Source organism: Molothrus ater, chromosome Z, assembly GCF_012460135.2.
Source record: "Molothrus ater isolate BHLD 08-10-18 breed brown headed cowbird chromosome Z, BPBGC_Mater_1.1, whole genome shotgun sequence".
Lineage (NCBI taxonomy): Eukaryota > Metazoa > Chordata > Aves > Passeriformes > Icteridae > Molothrus > Molothrus ater.
The window spans coordinates 12048243-12067538 of NC_050511.2; the positions used below are offsets into that span (position 1 = coordinate 12048243).

Sequence of the window (19296 nt, forward strand, 5' to 3'; positions counted from 1 at the left end):
GTCCATCCCATGGGCCACAGCACCCCTCAAACATTGGGTCACTCTTCAGTGGGGTGCAGTCCTTCAGGGACAGGCTGCTCCAGCCTGGGGCAGGGCCCTCTTCCCACAGGTCTCCCTCAGGCTCCTCTCAGGCACCCACCTGCTCTGCTGTGCTCCTCCAGGGGCTGCAGGTGGAATCTCAGTTCCAGTGCCTGGAGCAGTTCCGCCCCCTCCTCCTTCACTGACCCTTGTGTCTGCAGGTAGACAGTACCATCCATAATTGTGGAAACTGTGTTCTGTACAGTGCCATCAATCAGAGTAGACTGTTGTGTTACTTATAAATTTGTAAGAGAAGAGCAATGTGTACAGTAAGCTGACCTTCACTTTCCTGGTCAAATGGCAAGAAAATAAGAAAATCCATTTGCTGTTGTCATCAGAAACTTAAATTATAAGCTAATTATTCAGAAATTAACTCACAACTCTACAGATTTTACTTCCCTGCTAAATTGAATACTTCTGTTGGATATTTTCTTCTGTGTTATGATATCATTTCCACAATATTAGTCAATGATTGCTAAATGCATATAGTGCTCCCTGCTGTGGTTTGGATCCATGATTCATAGAATAAGTTTTAGAGGAAAATCTATTCTCTTTGACATTTTCAAACAGTTTTTTTTTTTTTAGAAATAGATAGTCCAGTTTATTTGAACACTTTTGCATACTTTTCATTATTTTATCTCTCGATACACAGATGTTTTGGACTTGTTAATGTTACTTTTCTCTGCTTGCTGATGTTTGCAAGCTATGTTACATGCTGCATACATGTCAAGATTCTCAGTTGATGCTGTTAGTACAGAACTGAAGATGATTTTAAGTTAGAAGTTTCATAGCTGACAAAGAAATTTTTTTTTCTGACTGGAGAATTTAAAAGAAAAATTATTCTCCTACTTTCATTTTGATTATTGATATTATTTTTTTAAAGGATTCACAGTTTCTTTTTGTTTTTTTTCTGGGATTTTTATTTGTTCAATAGTAGTTAGGCAGTTAAGCATCAAGCACCCCTTATACTAAGCCAGTTATCCACAGAATTTCAGGTTTGTCAAAGGCCAGAATTTCTACTCACAATTTGCACATCAGGGTGTTTTTTATATATATATATGTATGTATATATAAACCTAATCAGAATTATATGTCTTGTAGGCATGCTTTCAACTCTTGAACTCATTGATTTTGGAGTAAAAGAATAATAGTTTTCTGGTTTTTGCCCTCTTTTATTTTTCTGTGATGGAGGGTCCTCGTGCAAGATCACAGAAAGAAAACTAACCAAATCAGTCAGTCTGTTTTAAAACCAGTCTCATTCTGATCTTAATGTTTTTCTACTTTATAACTAATTGGTTCAAAAATTAGTAATGCTGTACAATTATGCAAACAACTGACTTCAATGTATTTTATATGTGGACATGTAGATTTTCAGATGGTAATTATGACTGTACAATATTCTTGTTTATAACTATCTTTCTACTTCTAACAGGTTTCAGGAGGAGATGATGAAATTCAACAGCTGCAAAAGGCTTTACTAGATTATCTGGATGAGAACACAGAAATTGATGCATCATTAGTGGTAAATTTCAGCTTTCTTTCATCAGGAATGTATTAAATAATTTCAGTAACATGTACTGAAGAAAATTATTTTTTATTATATATATTAGTGCTTCAGTTAAATTGTCACCCTAACATATACTGTTGATTGTGTTTTCCAAAATAATGTTGATGCATTAGATTCCCTAAATTTCATTATAAATCTGTTAATTTTCTTTTTCTGTATCTGTTGGTTTTGTTTTCTGTTCGTCCTGCTCTCTTTCTCCAGTTTTCTCGGAAGTTTTATGTAGCTCAGTGGTTCCGTGATACAACTATGGAGACAGAAAAAGCAATTAAATCTCAGAAGGATGAGGATTCATCTGAAGGAACTCATCATGCAAAAGATGTTGAGACCACAGGACAAATCATGCATAGAGCAGAAAGTCGCAAAAAGTTTCTTCGCAGCATCATTAAAACTGCTCCATCTCAGTTCAGCACATTAAAGTATGCTTCTGTACCACTTTCTTCTTTATTAGCCATGCATTTGATGCTTCAAAGAATTTTTTTGTGAACATATCCTGATTAACACATGGAATTTATTTCAGGATGAATTCTGATACTGTGGACTATGAAGATGCATGTTTGATTGTTCGCTACTTGGCCTCTATGAGGCCGTTTGCCCAGAGCTTCGATATTTATTTGACACAGGTAAACTGTGACTGGAAGTCTTAGAGTCTTAGTATAGTGAGACACAGTTGGATTCTGATTCCAAACACTTTCACAGCTCTATGTTATTATCTGTCCATTGTTAAGCAGAGGTATTTACAGGTCATGATAACACCGTGTGCTTTCATATTCTGTATTGATGGCAAAAGTGATTAGGTTTCGTTTTCTTGCATGTGTTTTGTAAGTTATAATGTGCACACATGATTTTATTTATTCATATATGGTTATGGCAAAATCACTGTATGCACACAGTAAGAGGATCATTACAAAGTGTTGAAATAATTTTCACAGCTTCTGTAAGATGCTTATTCCTTTTGGTAAGATTAACTCATGAAATGGAGCTTAATTTGATTTGAAAGTAAAAGCCAGATTGCCAGTTGTTGCTGTCACTTTGGAACCTGCTGTTTGACCAGTGTAGTTTCTTGCTTTTTCTGGGAGAAGGGCACTAATACTGGCACAGTGACATGTTTGAAATTCAGTACTAGTTTAAGTTGCACTACTTAAATTGATTTCCATGCAGAGCCATTCTTAGAGTGCCCTTGTCCAACTTTGCTGTTAAAAGAACCATGGCGAAAGCCACACCTGAATGACAAAAGTAGAATTTAAATTTAAGAACCTTATAACCAATTTTAGAGAAGTAGAAAATCATGGTAAACACCCATGTTCAGTTTTCAGTGCCATGAAACATCACTTACATGCACCTTTTTATTCTCTGAGAAGATAAATTCAGCTTTTAGTTACTACTATTTTAGTAGTATTATTTGTATGTTATTGTGCTGCATTTTTTCTCTTAATTATTATTTGGTACCTTCCCAAAACAACTGAATCCTTGTTTTTGTTCTCTTCTAGATTCTGCGTGTACTTGGTGAAAATGCAATTGCTGTTCGAACAAAAGCCATGAAGTGTTTGTCTGAGGTTGTTGCTGTAGACCCCAGCATTCTAGCCAGGGTAAAAATGAAAATACCTACCATGCACATATCACCCTTAAAATATATCTTTATTTCTTAATCTGAATTTTTGTTTCATCTGTTCTTTTTAGCTGGATATGCAACGAGGAGTTCATGGGCGGCTAATGGATAACTCCACTAGTGTACGAGAAGCAGCTGTGGAGCTGCTTGGCCGATTTGTGCTCTGTCGTCCTCAGCTTGCTGAGCAGTATTATGACATGCTGATTGAAAGAATACTGGTACGGTGACTTGTGGTATTTATGGTAAAATAAGTGACATTGGAAAATTTGCTTTTGACTGACCCTGTTTAATAAATTGGAATTGTTTGAATGGTGATGCTTTTAAGGACAGCCTTGTAAAATGTGCCACATGCTTCTAGGGAGCCTTTATTACGTTGAAAGGTGAACTTCTACAGAAAGTCATAAAGCATCAGGACCAGGGCTACATTCCTTTTGATTCCATTATTAGTGCTCAAATTAACTGTGTCATGGCTTAAGCCCAAGTAGAAGTTTAGCACACATCATGCAGCTCCTCACTCAGCCCCCACATCTCTTACCCCCACCCTGGTGGAATGAGCCAGGGGATTGCACTAAAATTTACATGTTGAGATAAGACTATTTAATAATTGAAAACAAAGTAAAATACAATAAAAATATAAATAATGATAATAAAAAGGAAACAAACCATTGATGCACAAAACAGTTGCTCCCTGTCTGCTGACTGATGCCAGAGCCCCGTTCCCAAACATAGATTGGCTGTGCTTTCTAATAACTCCCCCTAGTTTATATAGCAGGCATGACATTCTGTGATGTGGAGTATCCATTTGGCCAGTTCAGGTCACCTGTCCTGGTATGCTCCCTCCCAGCTTCTTCTGCCTACCTCCTCACTGGTGGAACATGAGACAAGGAGGGAAAAAAATGTCCTTGACTTAGCCAAACCAAAACATCAGTGTGTTATCAACACTATTGTCATTCTGAATCTAAAACACAGCACTGTAACAGATACTGAGAAGAAATTAATTCTACCCTAGCTTTAACCAGGACAAAGTGAAATAAGGAATTTTGCTGCATTTTTGAGGTCTGAAATATGGATCATTGAGGTCAGCTTTTCTATGCTATTTTTAGTTTTTAGTGTTTTGAAAGGCTTATGAGATTTTTACAAAAAAGTGGGGTTTTTGTCTAGGTGTTCAATGTTAATTTAACTGTCGGATAATATTAGCTTCTAGTATCTGTGTCAGGATTTTAGTCAACTACTACACATTTGCTATAGTTACATGATAAAATAAGTTTGTGAAGGCTTTTGGAGAGAAGTAGGTCATGTGCATACAATACTACAGAAAGCAGTTGAACCTGATGTTCAGATTCAACAGATTCTGAGCAAGGTGAAATGAAGTGAAGCTCCTCATCTATCTCCTTAGATGAAGCCTAGTAAAATGGAAATGACTGCCTGCATGTATCTTATCCGTAATCTTTATCCAAAGGCTTAAAGTACTACTATCCAAATCTATAGGGAATCTTGTGTTTTCCAATAAAGTAGCTAAAGCATCACCATATCTGGCTTGTAAGTTCTTGAGTGAATAAGTGGATTGCAACATCATGAGCTCTTAGATGGGAGGGTATAGATGGAGAAAGTGTTTCAGCATTCTGGGAGCTCAACCAGAGCCTTTAAAACAAATTATGCTGAGTTTTTGTATAAATGAATTCCAGAAGATTTTAGTTGCCTTTTCTAAATAAATTTTCCAAGTCAAATTGGGTGATCTTCAAATATTAATTCATATATAGAACATAAATTAATGTTTCTGATTTGTTTTCAAGAGTGTAATTATTTTCTCTTCACAGGATACTGGTATCAGTGTCAGAAAAAGAGTCATAAAAATACTTAGGGATATCTGCATTGAGCAACCAACTTTTCCCAAAATTACAGAAATGTGTGTGAAAATGATTCGGAGAGTCAATGATGAAGAAGGCATTAAGGTAGAATGAAACATATCCTTCAGAATTTTAATTATTGTTACTTCAGGATTTCCCTATTTTGACAAAATTAAAAAAGTATTCATTTCTCCTTTGTAATATTTATGAGTTATGAATTTTTAAGAGCTGATATTTTAGCTTTCTGTAATTCTCTCTGACTTAATTCTCTTTCCTTTCTATCCTCTGTTTTCTGTATCTTCTTGCTGACAATCAAAATATTTTAAATATTTTCCGGAGATTTTTTTTCTTCTTGCAAGTATTTTCTCTGGTACTTCTCTTTTCTAACAAGTGAAATCGGCATATAAAACTTTGATTTCTGCAAATCAATAGTTTTTAAGTAAAAATTAACTACTTGACATTAATATATGCCATGTGTAATTATTAAAGTTATAAAGTACTAATCTGTGCTAATGTTCAGTAGGCAGTTGTGCCCCCTGAAATGTTGCTTATGTGCTCATTCTCTACCCTTTGTGCAGTGTGTATTTGCAGAAGGGCACAAATCTAATATAATGTGTTAAATCATAAAGCCGACAATTATTATTTTGCTTAATTTGACAAAATAATTTAAAAATTGTTGAGTAATTAGGGACACAGCTGTTGTAATTTTGTATCACACTTTCAGTAAAATTTAAAAATTTTAAAGCTGCAGCAGATATTTTTACCTCTTGAGGTATGTTAATGTAAAGTTGCTTTCTGAGAAGACTCTTGATCAACAACCAGATGAACAGCTAGAGCCAAGGTGCTGCTGGAAAGGGAGGATGACCATGTTCTCTCCCCTCCTTACTCTTACCTTTCTAACAATAAGAAAAAAGGAGGCATAAACTTCAATGTGTTTTTAACAGTTCCATTAAAGAGAAGTAATTTCGGAATAATTTTTATTTGCTTGCATTCTATTCTATATTGTCCTCCATTCAAAAACATTGGAAGGTAACATACTTCCTATATTTGAGTGTAGAGACTTGGCTTCTCTCTCTTTCCCACCTTGTCACAGCTGTTTTGTAAACTAAAGGAACCTACCGCTGCTGCTGCAGTTCTGCTGAAGGGATGGTTTGTTCAGCTGTCAGCTTCTCAGCTGTGTTTTTCTGAGGAATACCAATTAATGCAGGAAGGTGGTAACTTTATATTCTGTAGCATCAGTTCCCATTATTTCATTTTGCTGAAGTTTGGCATGAGATCAGTGTAAGTCCTGTAACAGTAGATCTGGGTCTGTCTCAGATAACATTTCCTACTACAGTCTCATTTTCATAATTCCTTATGAAAAGGCACAGATCATCAGCACATCTGTTCTATGGATGTATTAGAAATAATACTAATGTAGGTTTATTTATTTCTGTTAATATTTTATTTTCCTTCAGAAATTAGTAAATGAGACATTCCAGAAGCTCTGGTTTACTCCAACTCCACACCATGACAAAGAAGCAATGACAAGGAAAATACTAAACATCACTGATGTGGTATGTTAAACAAATTTGAATTGTGTGCAAAATTCAGTTTTGATTTTAGTATCTTAGAAACATTCTCTGTATTCTTTTGAACACAATAATATGTCAGATGGTTTCCCTTTTTATATTTCATGGCATGAAATGTATATCAAAAATATTCATGTGGTTGAGCAGGCTGTAGGAAATCTTAAATGCTCACTAATCTGCTGGCAATAATAACTGTGACCACACTACATTTAAATTCTCTTAAGTACTTGTTCAGTTAAAACACAACCTATTTCAATTGTATGTAACATTCTACAGGAATTGCTAGCAGCGTATAGTTAAGCCTGCTTAAGAACTTGTCTCTTAAAAGAAAATTTTCCTCAAACAATTGATAACCTTTATTTGGCAAAGTTAATGAGCTGTTTTAATAAATACAGGGTCATGTTTTTACTCAGAGTAAAAAGGAGCAATAAATTAAATAGCATATCTCCCAAATAGCAAAGTCTATTTAAGATAAAAATGTTCTAATTTGTAGTGAAAATACATTGTATAAAACCATTGTGCTGAAGAGGTGTTTTAATATAAATTATTCAAAGGACTAAATTTCAAATTTAAAAACTGACTTAATTACTTAAAATTATAGGTTTAAACCTCATTTTATTTTACAGATTTTTAAAAAGTTATAGTCTAGTTTGCATTTTTCCTGTCTGAAAAGTCAGTCAATTTGACTTCTGTTTAATTCTCAGTTCTCTTGCAAGTTCAAATTTGAACCACCTGTGTGCTGTTCCTGATATATGATACCAGTGAAGGCTTGTTCTGTTTATATAAAACGTGTGTGTGTATACATGTATATATATATATACACACACACACCTTTATAAATGTGTGTGTGTGTGTGTACTTTTCTCTGGTCTCTGGTGCCCAGTGATAGGACACAAGGGAATGACCTGAAGTTGTGTCAGGAGAGGTTTAGGTTGGGTAAAGGCAAAAGGTTTTTCACCCAGAGGGTGGTTGGGCCCTAGAACAGGCTCCCCAAGGAAGTGGTCACAGCACCAGCCTGACAGAGTTCAAGAAGATTTGGACAATGCTCTGTGACTCTTGGGATGTCCTGTGCAGGGCCCAGGGTGGGACTTGATGAACCCTGTGGATCCCTTCAACTCCAGAGTTCTTGTGGTTCTATGATATAAATGCATGTCCACTTTCAAAGTGTCAGAATTATATTTATGCATAAATTTGTGCAAAATTTTCTACAAAATGGAAGCTTATCTTGCACTAGGAACAGCAATCTCCAGTAAAGCATGTAGGCTTTGTGTTGTATGAAATAGAAATTCTAGAGTCACTAAAATGGTGGGACCTATTTTTCAAATACAGAAGACAGTTTCTGCTCTCCATTGTTCTTAATGCATATAGAAATATATGCATATATGCTGGTCTTTTGAGATGATATTTATATTGAAATAATTTTTCCTCAGATGCCTTGTTTGTTAACCAGTTTATTCTCAAAAATACTTATAGGTTGCAGCTTGTAGAGATACAGGGTATGATTGGTTCGAACAGCTTCTTCAAAATGTAAGTAATGAATTTTTAATGTATAGTACAATCATTGTTAGAATGTTAGTGTTCCTTTTGCTTCTAAAACACATACAATGGGAATTCCAAGAGCAGTCCTACAATAGACAAATTCCATTCCTGCTCTTTAACATCTGATCTTTTTTTCTATCCTTCTTGGTGCAATTTTCTTTGGCATTATTTTCTGTCCTTGCAAGTGATCTATTAAAAACACTTCTTGATTTTTGGAGGAGTATCATTTGTTTGTTTAATTTCATTGGTTCTTCAGAAACGACTCACATAACACAAAGTCCACAGTCAAGATACTTAATTCTGAAATAAGGTATCTAGTGATGTCAGGTTTTCTTTAAACAGTAGATAAGTGTATTTTCACATCCAATGTGTTTTCTACACAATTTATGGAAGCATTGAATCTTCAGAGTATAAGTTAATTCTGCATTATATTCTATTTATATCTAATACCAATATTTCTAAGAATTGAGCGTGGTTTGTTTATATCTCTTAACCTGTGTTATCATTCTCTACATCTTGCATACACTGGTGAATTTTCAAGCAAGAAAGTCCTTGGATTCCTCTCTTGCCGGGAGTGTAATGAAAATAGGTTATCAAGTAAATCAAAGCCTTCTCAATAAGAGCCTCTTCTCTAAAGAAGAGGCTGTAATATGGTCTCAGTCCTTCTTAGATATTAGAAGAATCTTAATGGACACAATTTTAGTACCCAAACTCATATGTAAAAAGTTTAAATAAAGTGCTGATATACAGCTATGTTAGATCCTCATTTGATATTTTACCTTAGTGTCAAAAACATTTGTTTTGAATTTGCACTTTATTTCTCTAAGCATTTTAAAAATCTTCTAACTCCTGCTAGTTTCTGCATTATTTCATTAAGTATAAAGCAGCTTCCATCCTGATGCAAAAAAATAAGGAGAACTATTATGGATTTTTATTACAAATTTTATTTATATTTAAATATACTTATTTTACTTATATTGCTTTTTTACTTCCTGTCATTTTTTCTTCTTCACCATGGAAGTTTTATGGAGAATTAAATACTTTTGTAGTCTAAAATCCTTGTGTATCTGTAGTAATTGTTATTATAAAACCAGAATATACTCCTCGCAAATGAATGCAGCTTTACCATGAAACCATTTTCTGTTTCATCTGCTATAGCTGTTGAAGTCAGAAGAGGATGCCTCATATAAACCTGTGAAGAAAGCCTGTACTCAACTTGTTGACAATTTGGTCGAGCACATTCTTAAATATGAAGAATCTTTATCAGGTAATATTATTTAAAATTCAGCTAAAATACTTTAAATTTTTTTAATGATTCTATAACAATTGTTGAAATCTCATTATTGCAAAAAGTTACTGTTCTGGAATTCCTGTTAAAAGCTGATTGAAATAAATCATGGTTCTTAAGTGATGAAATTTAAAGTACTGTGTAATAATAAAACTTCCCTAATCTTCAATAGCTAACCACAATCATAGAACTATTAAAATAGCTGGTTCAAACTTTCAGATCACTAAAACCAAAACTATCATGGCAAATTGTATTTGCATTAGTAGTTCTATATTTGTAATAGGAATCATTGGCTGGGGTAATCTAACATTTATAGTAAGGAGTATAAAAGCTGGTGATGTCTTTGATGCATCTTTGCTTCTTTTTTCAAGTCTTTTGTAGTCACATATAAATGTTAACACAGTATGTTCCCATTTCTAATAAGAACGTTCTGTTTGGATCTTTAAATAGATGCAGAAAGAGATACTCAAACAGTGTTTAGGCCATATGTTTTTCATTGCTTAAACAGTACTTGGTCTTACTGTCCTTTTTGTGTTTTCTAATCTTTTGCAGATTCTGACAATAAAGGTGTGAATTCCGGTCGCTTGGTTGCTTGCATAACCACTTTGTTCTTGTTCAGCAAAATAAGGCCCCAACTAATGGTCAAACATGCCATGACCATGCAGCCATACCTGACCACTAAATGTAGTGTAAGTAGAGACATACAGTCTTTTCCCTAGATAATTGAGCAAGAAAATGAACATCTGTCTTGTATACTTGATGAAATTTAAGCTAGGAAAAGGAAATTTAAAATTGTGGAATTTTTTCATGAGTGTCATAGCTTTGGAAGTTACTAGATCGTTTTGAAGATCACTGTAGCTTTTAAGATGTTCTCCCTCACGTTCTATGTCCGTATTTTGCAGCCAAATGAAACTGAAACGCACCCATTGCTCAAGGATGATGAGCATGAGTGGATGGCAGCAGTGCCTTTCAATAGGGCAGGCTTAAGGGGTAATTGTTACCAACTTAGATTGTAGATACAGCCTGGCATTTTGCAGGCATTTTCCATGTTCTCTAGGCACATTTACAACAGGCTCTTAGAGCTGCTTCTGCACAAACAGTATAGGAAAGACTTCTCTAAATATTTACTTGTTGTGGCTCATTTAGTGGATTGCAAATGGTTTGTTTTGTATTTACACATGGTTGAGATGAATCATAAAATTACCACTGACAGCTTGAGCATGTCAAATAGTACTGGCATTCAGGATTTATACTATCCTGATTAGCAAGCTGGATTTGTCAAAATTCAACTTCTAGCAGCATGTCTCTTTAGCAGATGTTTTCCATAGATTCCATACAGTTATGATAATGCAAACCAGTAGTAATTTTAATTGTGATTTCTACATTTGTGCACATTATTACCTTTTGTTTAAGGTGCATTAAGTCATAGCACAACTTCATTTTGTTGCTGATACCTTGTTTTCAGGTGTTGAGTTTTCTCTAGTGTGCATATCTCAGGAAGAGTTCCTAGATTTCTTGTAAGACTCCAGAAAATTTTCAGACCCAAAGGTTTTCAGGTGTGACACAGCCTTGATAAGAGGGTAATTCTGCTCATCCAGACTTCTTTTCCTCAGAATGCCTACAGTAAACAGAACTAGATTTAATAACAATATGTAATTTAATAGCAGATGTAAAATATATAAATATTCTTTTAGATGTTTATGAAATATCTTAATAAAGTTAAAAACTTTAAAAACTTAATTAATTAGTTTTTAAAACTTAAAAACTTAAAACTTAATTAATTAGTTTTTAACTGTCAGTGCATATTAGTAGTACTTAGTTTGTCCATGGCCAGAAGTATTAAATACTGTAAATTCCTTTGTTTCAGACCCAGAATGATTTCATGGTGATCTGCAATGTTGCAAAAATCTTGGAGCTTGTAGTGCCACTAATGGAGCACCCAAGTGAGACCTTTCTTGCCACTATTGAGGAGGACCTCATGAAACTCATCATCAAATATGGCATGACAGTAAGTTTTTAATTGCTACTGTTCTACTGATTCCATTTCACATGACTTTGGTTTAAAGACAGTATTGTCTTCATTATGAAGATAACCTTTAAGTCATGAAAATCAGCGTACTGGGTTTACCAGTGTTTCCACGTGGTTTTGCTGTATTTTAATCTGTTTGAGTAGGTTTTCAGAGTAGTCTAGGGAGGGACATTACATTATATCTGTTAGATTGTTAATTTTAGTTCAGCATATTTTTTTTGTGCATAACTACACAATAATCTCCATTTAAACTTTTTTTTTTTTTTTAAGATAACTTATCTGTTCTTTCTTGCTCCTAGGTTGTTCAGCACTGTGTGAGCTGTCTTGGGGCTGTTGTGAACAAGGTCACCCAGAACTATAAATTTGTGTGGGCCTGTTTTAATAGATACTATGGTAAGCAAAATCATAACAAGTAATTGTCACTTTTCAGTTTTGAGTACAAGTCTTATCTGAGGAATACACCACAATTAAACTCTGTGATAAAAACTTTTATTTTACTGCAGGTGCACTTTCTAAATTAAAAAATCAACACCAAGAAGACCCCAACAGTACAATACTTACTGCCAATAAACCAGCACTCCTTAGATCACTTTTCACTGTTGGAGCACTGTGTCGGCATTTTGATTTTGATCAGGAAGATTTTAAGGGCAACAGTAAGGTAAAATAACTTTCATTTATTCTCCATATCTTAGATGTAATGACTGTTCCACTTAATTTTGAAAGCACATTATTCCTAGTCCCCCAAAGGTATATATTTTTCCATAATGCATATGGTATAGCTTTCTGGTTTTTAAATACATGATTTTGCAAGGACTGTGCAGTAAAGTTGTATTTCTCCTTTCCTTTTTTATATATATGCTTTCTATAAGAGATTAAAAACAGCTGTTTCATCTTCAAATAGCTATTAATTTTGTTTTAATTTGCCCAGGTTAACATTAAGGATAAAGTACTTGAACTGCTGATGTATTTTACAAAGCATTCAGATGAAGAAGTACAGACAAAAGCCATTATTGGTCTTGGTAAGAAATATTAATTTTTTTATTATTCTGCTCTAGTAGAAATTCATGTATATCAGTAGGAAATCATATATTTGTGTAAGTCACAGTAGAGTTTGCTTAAAATCAAAATTTATGGCATATTTTGTTTGAGAACCGGTCGTAGCAAAGCTGTCAAAGGGTTGCTAGTTCCATAAGTGTGCAGCAGCCTGGTGCTTGTGACAGTGCATGCCTTTTGATGTGTCACCAAGCTGTAGAGGGCAGATGATTTCCCAGGTAATGAAGACACGATTTTTTTACTCCACATGCAAGTATGTTGTAGCTCCAAACCTTGTTTTTCAGTCCACAAGGTAAAAAATTATGGAAACACTTGGAACATTTAGGGGTAGGAGCAGGCATTCTGAAGGAGTCAAGAGAACAGCTGTTTATAGTAGCTGGATGGCCTTTGTGAGATTAGTGTGGCATTTCAGTGACTTGCAGTAGAAAATGAACTGCCACTCACTTAGGGACAGAAATCATACATCCAAGGAAATCTTGTTTGGGCAGATAGGTCTTGGTGTCTGGAAGAGCTCAATTCATGGTTATTGCTTGGTTTAAAATAAATTGTCTCCAAGGCCCGAGAGCCTCCATTGTATGATTTAACTGTGGACAAGAATTTGCCTCTTTATGTTGCTTTTTAGGTGACTTTTCAGATATCCTATTCTAATACAGGCTAGGGGGGGTTCTGAGGATAAGGATCAAGACTGAATATTCATTTTATATTCTGTGAGAAACAATTTCAAGACAGTTGAGCAGAATTAATGGTGTTGGAGTTGCCAGTGTTGCATTAGCAGTACTGTGATTCTGTGGACTACTTGCAGTTTTTCTTGGCATTATGTCAAGGTAGATGATACTTGCCTGTAGTCCAGTCCAGTTTAATTGCACTCTACAGTATATCATGTGGGGTAGAGTCTGTATTCCTGACCACAGACATGATTACTCTGTTCATGGATATGGAGTATGTCACATTTGCCAAAAATGTCTCTAAATTATAGACTAAACTGTGATCTGTTTTGTCAGTAGTCATTCTTCAGATTTTTTTCTGCCTGTAAAAATATCTATCTTTATATTAATTAAACCTCACTGGTTTTAGTGATATATTGATTTCGTCCAAGTACTGATTCTGGAGATAGCTGGATGTAGGGAGATATGGTAGACAGTGCAAATTTCCACCTCAGGCTGGTCACTGAGCAAAGTTGTTGAACTCATTCAATGTTTGTGAGCAGCAGTACAGTGAAAAGCACTAGCAAGCTAACTCAGCATTTATTTATGGTGAAAAGGGTCATGTGAAGAATGTACTTTCCTATCAGCCTTTCACTTTAGTAGGGACACTCAGCAGTTTCAGCCTTCGCCTCAGGATGTGCCACTGCTGTTGAGGGATTAGGCCTAATCCTAATGTTAATTATTATGGTTATGCTTCTCTTCCAGATGTGTACTTGAAAAACAAGTTGAGGATATAAACTTGTTAGTAAATTTAGCTAAACTTTTAAGTACCTAATAGTTAATGTTTTACTCAACCAAGTTTAGTTCTTACTCTAAAGATTCTTAACAGAGTGAAAACAAAGGTATAAATAGAAATGGTGTGACAGCATCTCTGAGATGTGAATTCAGTCCTTAAAAAAACATACAGCAGGTGCCTTTCTTCATCTCCTATGACAGCCTCTTATGCCAAGTAAGATTTCTTCTCCAGTTAGTTGGGGATGGAAAAGTAGGATTTTCCCTGAGAGTTACTGGTGGTTTAGATTTCTTAAAGTGAATGAAGAAAAAGTTTTATGAGCTGTTACAGATACATCCATGTGCTTTTCATTTTTAAAATTAACAGTAAGAAATGGGTTGGACTTTGCACAGAGGTGGTCAAGTTCCAAACATCAATATACACTTGTATAGACCACATAATCCAAAAACCACCCTAATTTATTTTTCTTCTCTTTTCCCTTTCTCTCACCTGCTTCTCTGCTTTTTGTTTTGGGACTGAAATGAGATCTGAAACACACTGGGGGCTTACCTTGGACTTAGCCTTTACCTAAGCTGCCTTTGTCTGTGTGTGGAGCCTGTTTCAAAAGCTTGACTAAATTTTCCCTCTGTTACAGCTATTCTTATATATAGCTCTTGCATAATTTTATTTGCTTTCATTTCTTTCCCCCATTTTTCTTTTATGTTCCTATTTTTTCTATGTGCTCATTTAAAATCTGAATTTTTTGTGGTCGTAGAAAATGCATTTAATTTCTGCTTTTCCTAAACAGTCTTAAAAACTATTAATTACTTAAATGTAAATTAAATCAGGATGCTATGTTCCCATTACAGTTTTTTGAAGATACTCCATAAGAGTTTGTCAGCAGCACTCCTAAATCTACATACATTATCTAACATGGTATATACTGCCAGTAATTTAGAAAAGCTTTTATTAAATACAGACTTAAGAACAGCCAGTTCATTAGCAAGGGTAAGACTACAGCTAAGAACTGTTCTGTAGTGTGTGTCTTGCAAAACACATAGCCTTGGGAACACTTCAGATGATCTTCAGGTGAAGACTACAAGAAGTATATGCATAATGACAGCAAGAGGTACAAATTTTACTGTGTTCCCCGGTGACTATTTTTTCTATTGTGATGTTAAATACCTATAGTATTTATCAATTTTTATCAATTGGTATTTTATCAACTTTCTGTGCAGCTGCCCTGCCTGGGTCACTCAATTTTATCCAACAGAGTCATGTTAATAGAACTGTTATGGCGATCACAGCTCCTTGTTAGCAACGGGTGATGTCCATGTGGAAGTGTGATACTGTTTGGACTAGAAAAAGCTGCTGGGAGGAGATACATTTCATACCTTTCTTCTGAAGAACCTAAAAAGCAGAAATGCAATTTCTATATTATAATAATGAGAAACCATTTCCTCTTTTCTCCACCCTTAGGATTTGCATTTATACAGCATCCAAGTTTAATGTTTGAACAAGAAGTGAAGACTCTGTACAACAGCATTCTTTCAGATAAGAACTGTTCAGTAAACTTAAAAATCCAGGTGTTAAAAAACCTCCAGACCTACTTGCAGGAGGAAGATACACGTATGCAGCAGGCAGACAGAGACTGTAAGTGCTGAGTTCTTCTGTGCTCATGAGCCTTGCAAAACCCGATTTTGTTGCATACAGTTACTATATACCTGTGCTGAATCACTTAAAATTGTAAACAGATACTGTTTACAATTAAAAAAATAGTACTGTACCCAAAGTATTTTAGAATTATTTGAAAAGAGGTATATGCATATTATTTACTTCCAAGATATACAAATACAGACTCTGGAAGCAATCCAGAATTCATAATTGCTGTAATGATGGAAATAATATTTTTATCAAAAAACCCTCTAAGTTTAATTTGTAGATAAAAAAATAATAAGTACAACATTTTAAAAAAATACTTTATTAAGGAATTAAGACTTGAATTAAAATTTTGTCTCCCTATTTTTTCATATATCTTTGTACATTAGACTGTTCTGTGTTTCATGAGATCATAAACCTATTCTAAAAGACAGCAGAAGTATGTATTTACTGTGAAAGATAAGCATATATCAAGTGATGGCAAAATAAGTAGTTATACTATGATGAGTATGCTATTGCTTTTATCCTTTTTACAGGGAAAAAAGTAGCAAAACAGGAAGACCTGAAAGAAATGGGTGATATTTCCTCAGGGATGAGTAGTTCCATCATGCAGCTATATCTCAAACAGGTCCTTGAGGCTTTCTTTCATAACCAGTCCAGTGTACGCCACTTTGCTCTAAATGTCATTGCACTGACATTAAACCAAGGTCTCATCCATCCTGTTCAGGTATGATAGGCTTTTGTGGGACTTTCTTCTGTTCATGTTTTTAGAGGTTTTCGAACTTGCTACGTAAATTTCCAGGTCTTCTCTTATACTTGTGTTACAGCAGTTTCTTACTGTAGCCAGAAGCCTTTACAAAAGACATATTTTGAAATCTGCTTTATGTTGTTTGCCCACAAGATTCCAAATGCTTCGTTATCTGTTTTTTGGATTAAGATGTAAAAGCCCAGGCAGTACCTAAAGAGCATGTAGATATGTACATTGGAGCATAACTCTGTTACGAATTTGAGGTATATGCCAAAATGTTTTCTTTGTTTAGTTCTTTATCTTGTGTCAGCTTGCTTCCACCTGAATCCCTATATCCTCCAAGCACTATGGAATTACACAGTCAGTGTCAGAGTTTCAACCATCATCTCCATCACTCTTTGCTTACATAATGTTTTGTACTTAATTTTTGATGCTGCAACCATTGCACATGTTCAGTCATAAGTGGTTTTTTTGGGGGGGGGGGTTTAAATGCAATTTTCTGTATTTCAAATTCACTTTAGAGTTGAGAAAAAGGGAAATACTACCTGAAACCTCACAACTTCATTAGTATGCTGATGTCTCGTAGTATTTTGCTCTATTTACTTGAAGAAAGGGTAGTAAGTTGCATAGACCTTTCTATTTAATTTCTGCAGTAGAAAGAAAAAAGACTGAGAAAAAGGAGGTACAATGCCTCTGAATAACCATTTCATTTGTTTTTCAAGTGTGTGCCATACTTAATTGCTATGGGCACAGATCCAGAGCCCTCTATGCGAAATAAAGCTGACCAACAGTTGGTGGAAATAGACAAAAAATATGCTGGGTTCATTCACGTAAGTAATTCTAATTTAACATTTTACAAAATACTGTTATGTTCTCTAGTGGTTTAACACTTGAATGTGCTTCAGCTCCAGAAAAAGAGTACACAGTAAAAAAATAAACAATAACACTAAGTAGTTGTAAAGATGACTCCCCTGAAAAATAGAAAGGATAATACAATTTGAAGTGTCTCTTCTAGTCCACAGTGTCCTTTAATTTATGATTCAGAGTAATAATTTCCACACTAAACAGTATTTAAAAGCCTTTATTTGATAAGAGGTAAGGACAACTGTTTCATAATATTTAGCATTGATTTTCCTCTATCAGTGGACTAAAAAAGAAAACACCATGTAACACTCAATAGAAGTCCTTAGAATATATATATTAGAGTGTGCAAGGCACCAAGGCTTTGTAAATTGTAATCTAAGCAGAGGAAGCATAAGAAGCTGTTTATGTCTGATGAATCTTGTTGAAAAGAAAAACTAGAGTCTATGTGAGGATGTGAAGTTGTGGCATAGTGCCAGTTCTGCTTAAGATCTAAAATGAAGCTGCAGCGTTCTCCATATTTTCGAAGATCCCAGTCTAGGTTCTCTGTGTATACTCTCATGTCCTTCTTTGTACTCCAGTGCCTTTGGAGCATTGTACTGTTGATGGCATCCAAACAGATGGATAACTCATCCATTAAGTGAAGGCTAGCAGTTGAAATTTGCTGTGTTAGGCAGCTAGGATTTAAGACAGTGTATAGACACATTGACAACTTTGCTGAACAGCAGCAGAGGTACTATGAGGACAATTGGCTATGCAGCTTAACTAGAAAATGAGTTTGTTCTGAAACTAGAGCAGGACCATTGAAGTGAGTAAAATCAACTGGAAATTATTGGATATATGAAAAAAAACCCCAAAAAACGCATACTAATTTTCTGTTGTTAGTCCTATTGTACTCATATAGATTCAGTTTTTTCTTTCACTACAGGGGATACCAAGCATATACATGTGGTAGTATTCTGTTCATGTATGAAAACATTTGAATGTCCTTGAAAATTGTTTAACTTGAAATACCTGGCTGTAGTGGGTAAACAGATTAGCTGTATGTTCCTAGCAGACTTTACAGTCCAAGCAGTTCACAAGACATTCTGATCTCTGCCACAGGTTCTGTTTGATAGCTCAAATCTGTTTACCATCTCAAAAGGTAGTATTGCCTCAGTGCACATTTTTGATTTAAATTTCAGATGAGCATCCCTTTAAAAGGATTCAGTGGTACTGTTTTGGAAGCAATGTTTTCAATAAAAAGAGATATATTTCCATTTCAGATGAAAGCAGTGGCTGGTATGAAGATGTCTTACCAAGTACAGCAGGCAATTAATACCTGCCCAAAAGATCCTGTGAGAGGTTTTAGACACGATGAATCATCCAGTGCACTGTGTTCACACCTCTACTCCATGATTCGAGGGAACCGTCAACACAGACGAGCCTTTCTAATTTCTTTACTCAACCTGTTTGACGATACTGCAGTAAGCACCACATTTCCTTCACTTAAAAACAAGTTAAAATGCAGCATTAAAAGCTTAAGTTCTCCTTTTATGATATATTTTTATGACTTAATTATTGATAACTTTGTCCCCAATGTACTTTTTTTGCTTTCGAATATAAGGTATTTATCTGTGTAATAAAATGCATGTTGCATTGTTGTATCACTCTGTACCTTTTTATACTCAGTTTGGACTAATTAGAAATAATGTATCTGTAGGTATGACTAAATTTTGTATAGAAGTTGTTTGGAGTGGTTTTGGGGGGCTATATAGAATAAAAATTGTGGTCTTTTTTTTTTTTTTGCCCTGGATTCTTAGGGACACTGCAGAAGTGTATGAATCCAGGATATTTCTACATGTATTCATGTGTAATTTTTTCTTTAACTTCCAGAAAACAGAGGTGAATATGCTTTTGTACATAGCAGACAATCTAGCCTGTTTTCCTTACCAAACACAGGAAGAGCCACTCTTTATAATGCATCATATAGACATTACACTATCAGTTTCTGGTAGCAACCTACTACAGTCATTTAAAGAGGTATGTGCATTT

The 19296-nt window shown here is 34.9% G+C and overlaps 1 protein-coding gene across 4 annotated transcripts in view; it reads left to right on the forward strand.

Annotated features, from left to right (window-relative positions):
* The window catches only part of NIPBL (NIPBL cohesin loading factor), a 148567-nt gene that overhangs the window by 124607 nt on the left and 4664 nt on the right, over positions 1–19296 (forward strand). For all 4 annotated transcript variants that reach the window (XM_036402628.2, XM_054517809.1, XM_036402631.2 and 1 more), the window contains 19 exons: positions 1511–1600; positions 1847–2061; positions 2163–2265; positions 3133–3231; positions 3323–3469; positions 5069–5203; positions 6556–6654; positions 8143–8196; positions 9367–9475; positions 10049–10185; positions 11364–11504; positions 11825–11918; positions 12029–12183; positions 12454–12544; positions 15474–15647; positions 16190–16380; positions 17124–17231; positions 18528–18728; positions 19138–19284. In XM_036402628.2, the coding sequence (XP_036258521.1) occupies positions 1511–1600; positions 1847–2061; positions 2163–2265; positions 3133–3231; positions 3323–3469; positions 5069–5203; positions 6556–6654; positions 8143–8196; positions 9367–9475; positions 10049–10185; positions 11364–11504; positions 11825–11918; positions 12029–12183; positions 12454–12544; positions 15474–15647; positions 16190–16380; positions 17124–17231; positions 18528–18728; positions 19138–19284 (2490 nt within the window). The remainder of the gene's footprint in view (positions 1–1510; positions 1601–1846; positions 2062–2162; positions 2266–3132; positions 3232–3322; positions 3470–5068; positions 5204–6555; positions 6655–8142; positions 8197–9366; positions 9476–10048; positions 10186–11363; positions 11505–11824; positions 11919–12028; positions 12184–12453; positions 12545–15473; positions 15648–16189; positions 16381–17123; positions 17232–18527; positions 18729–19137; positions 19285–19296) is intronic.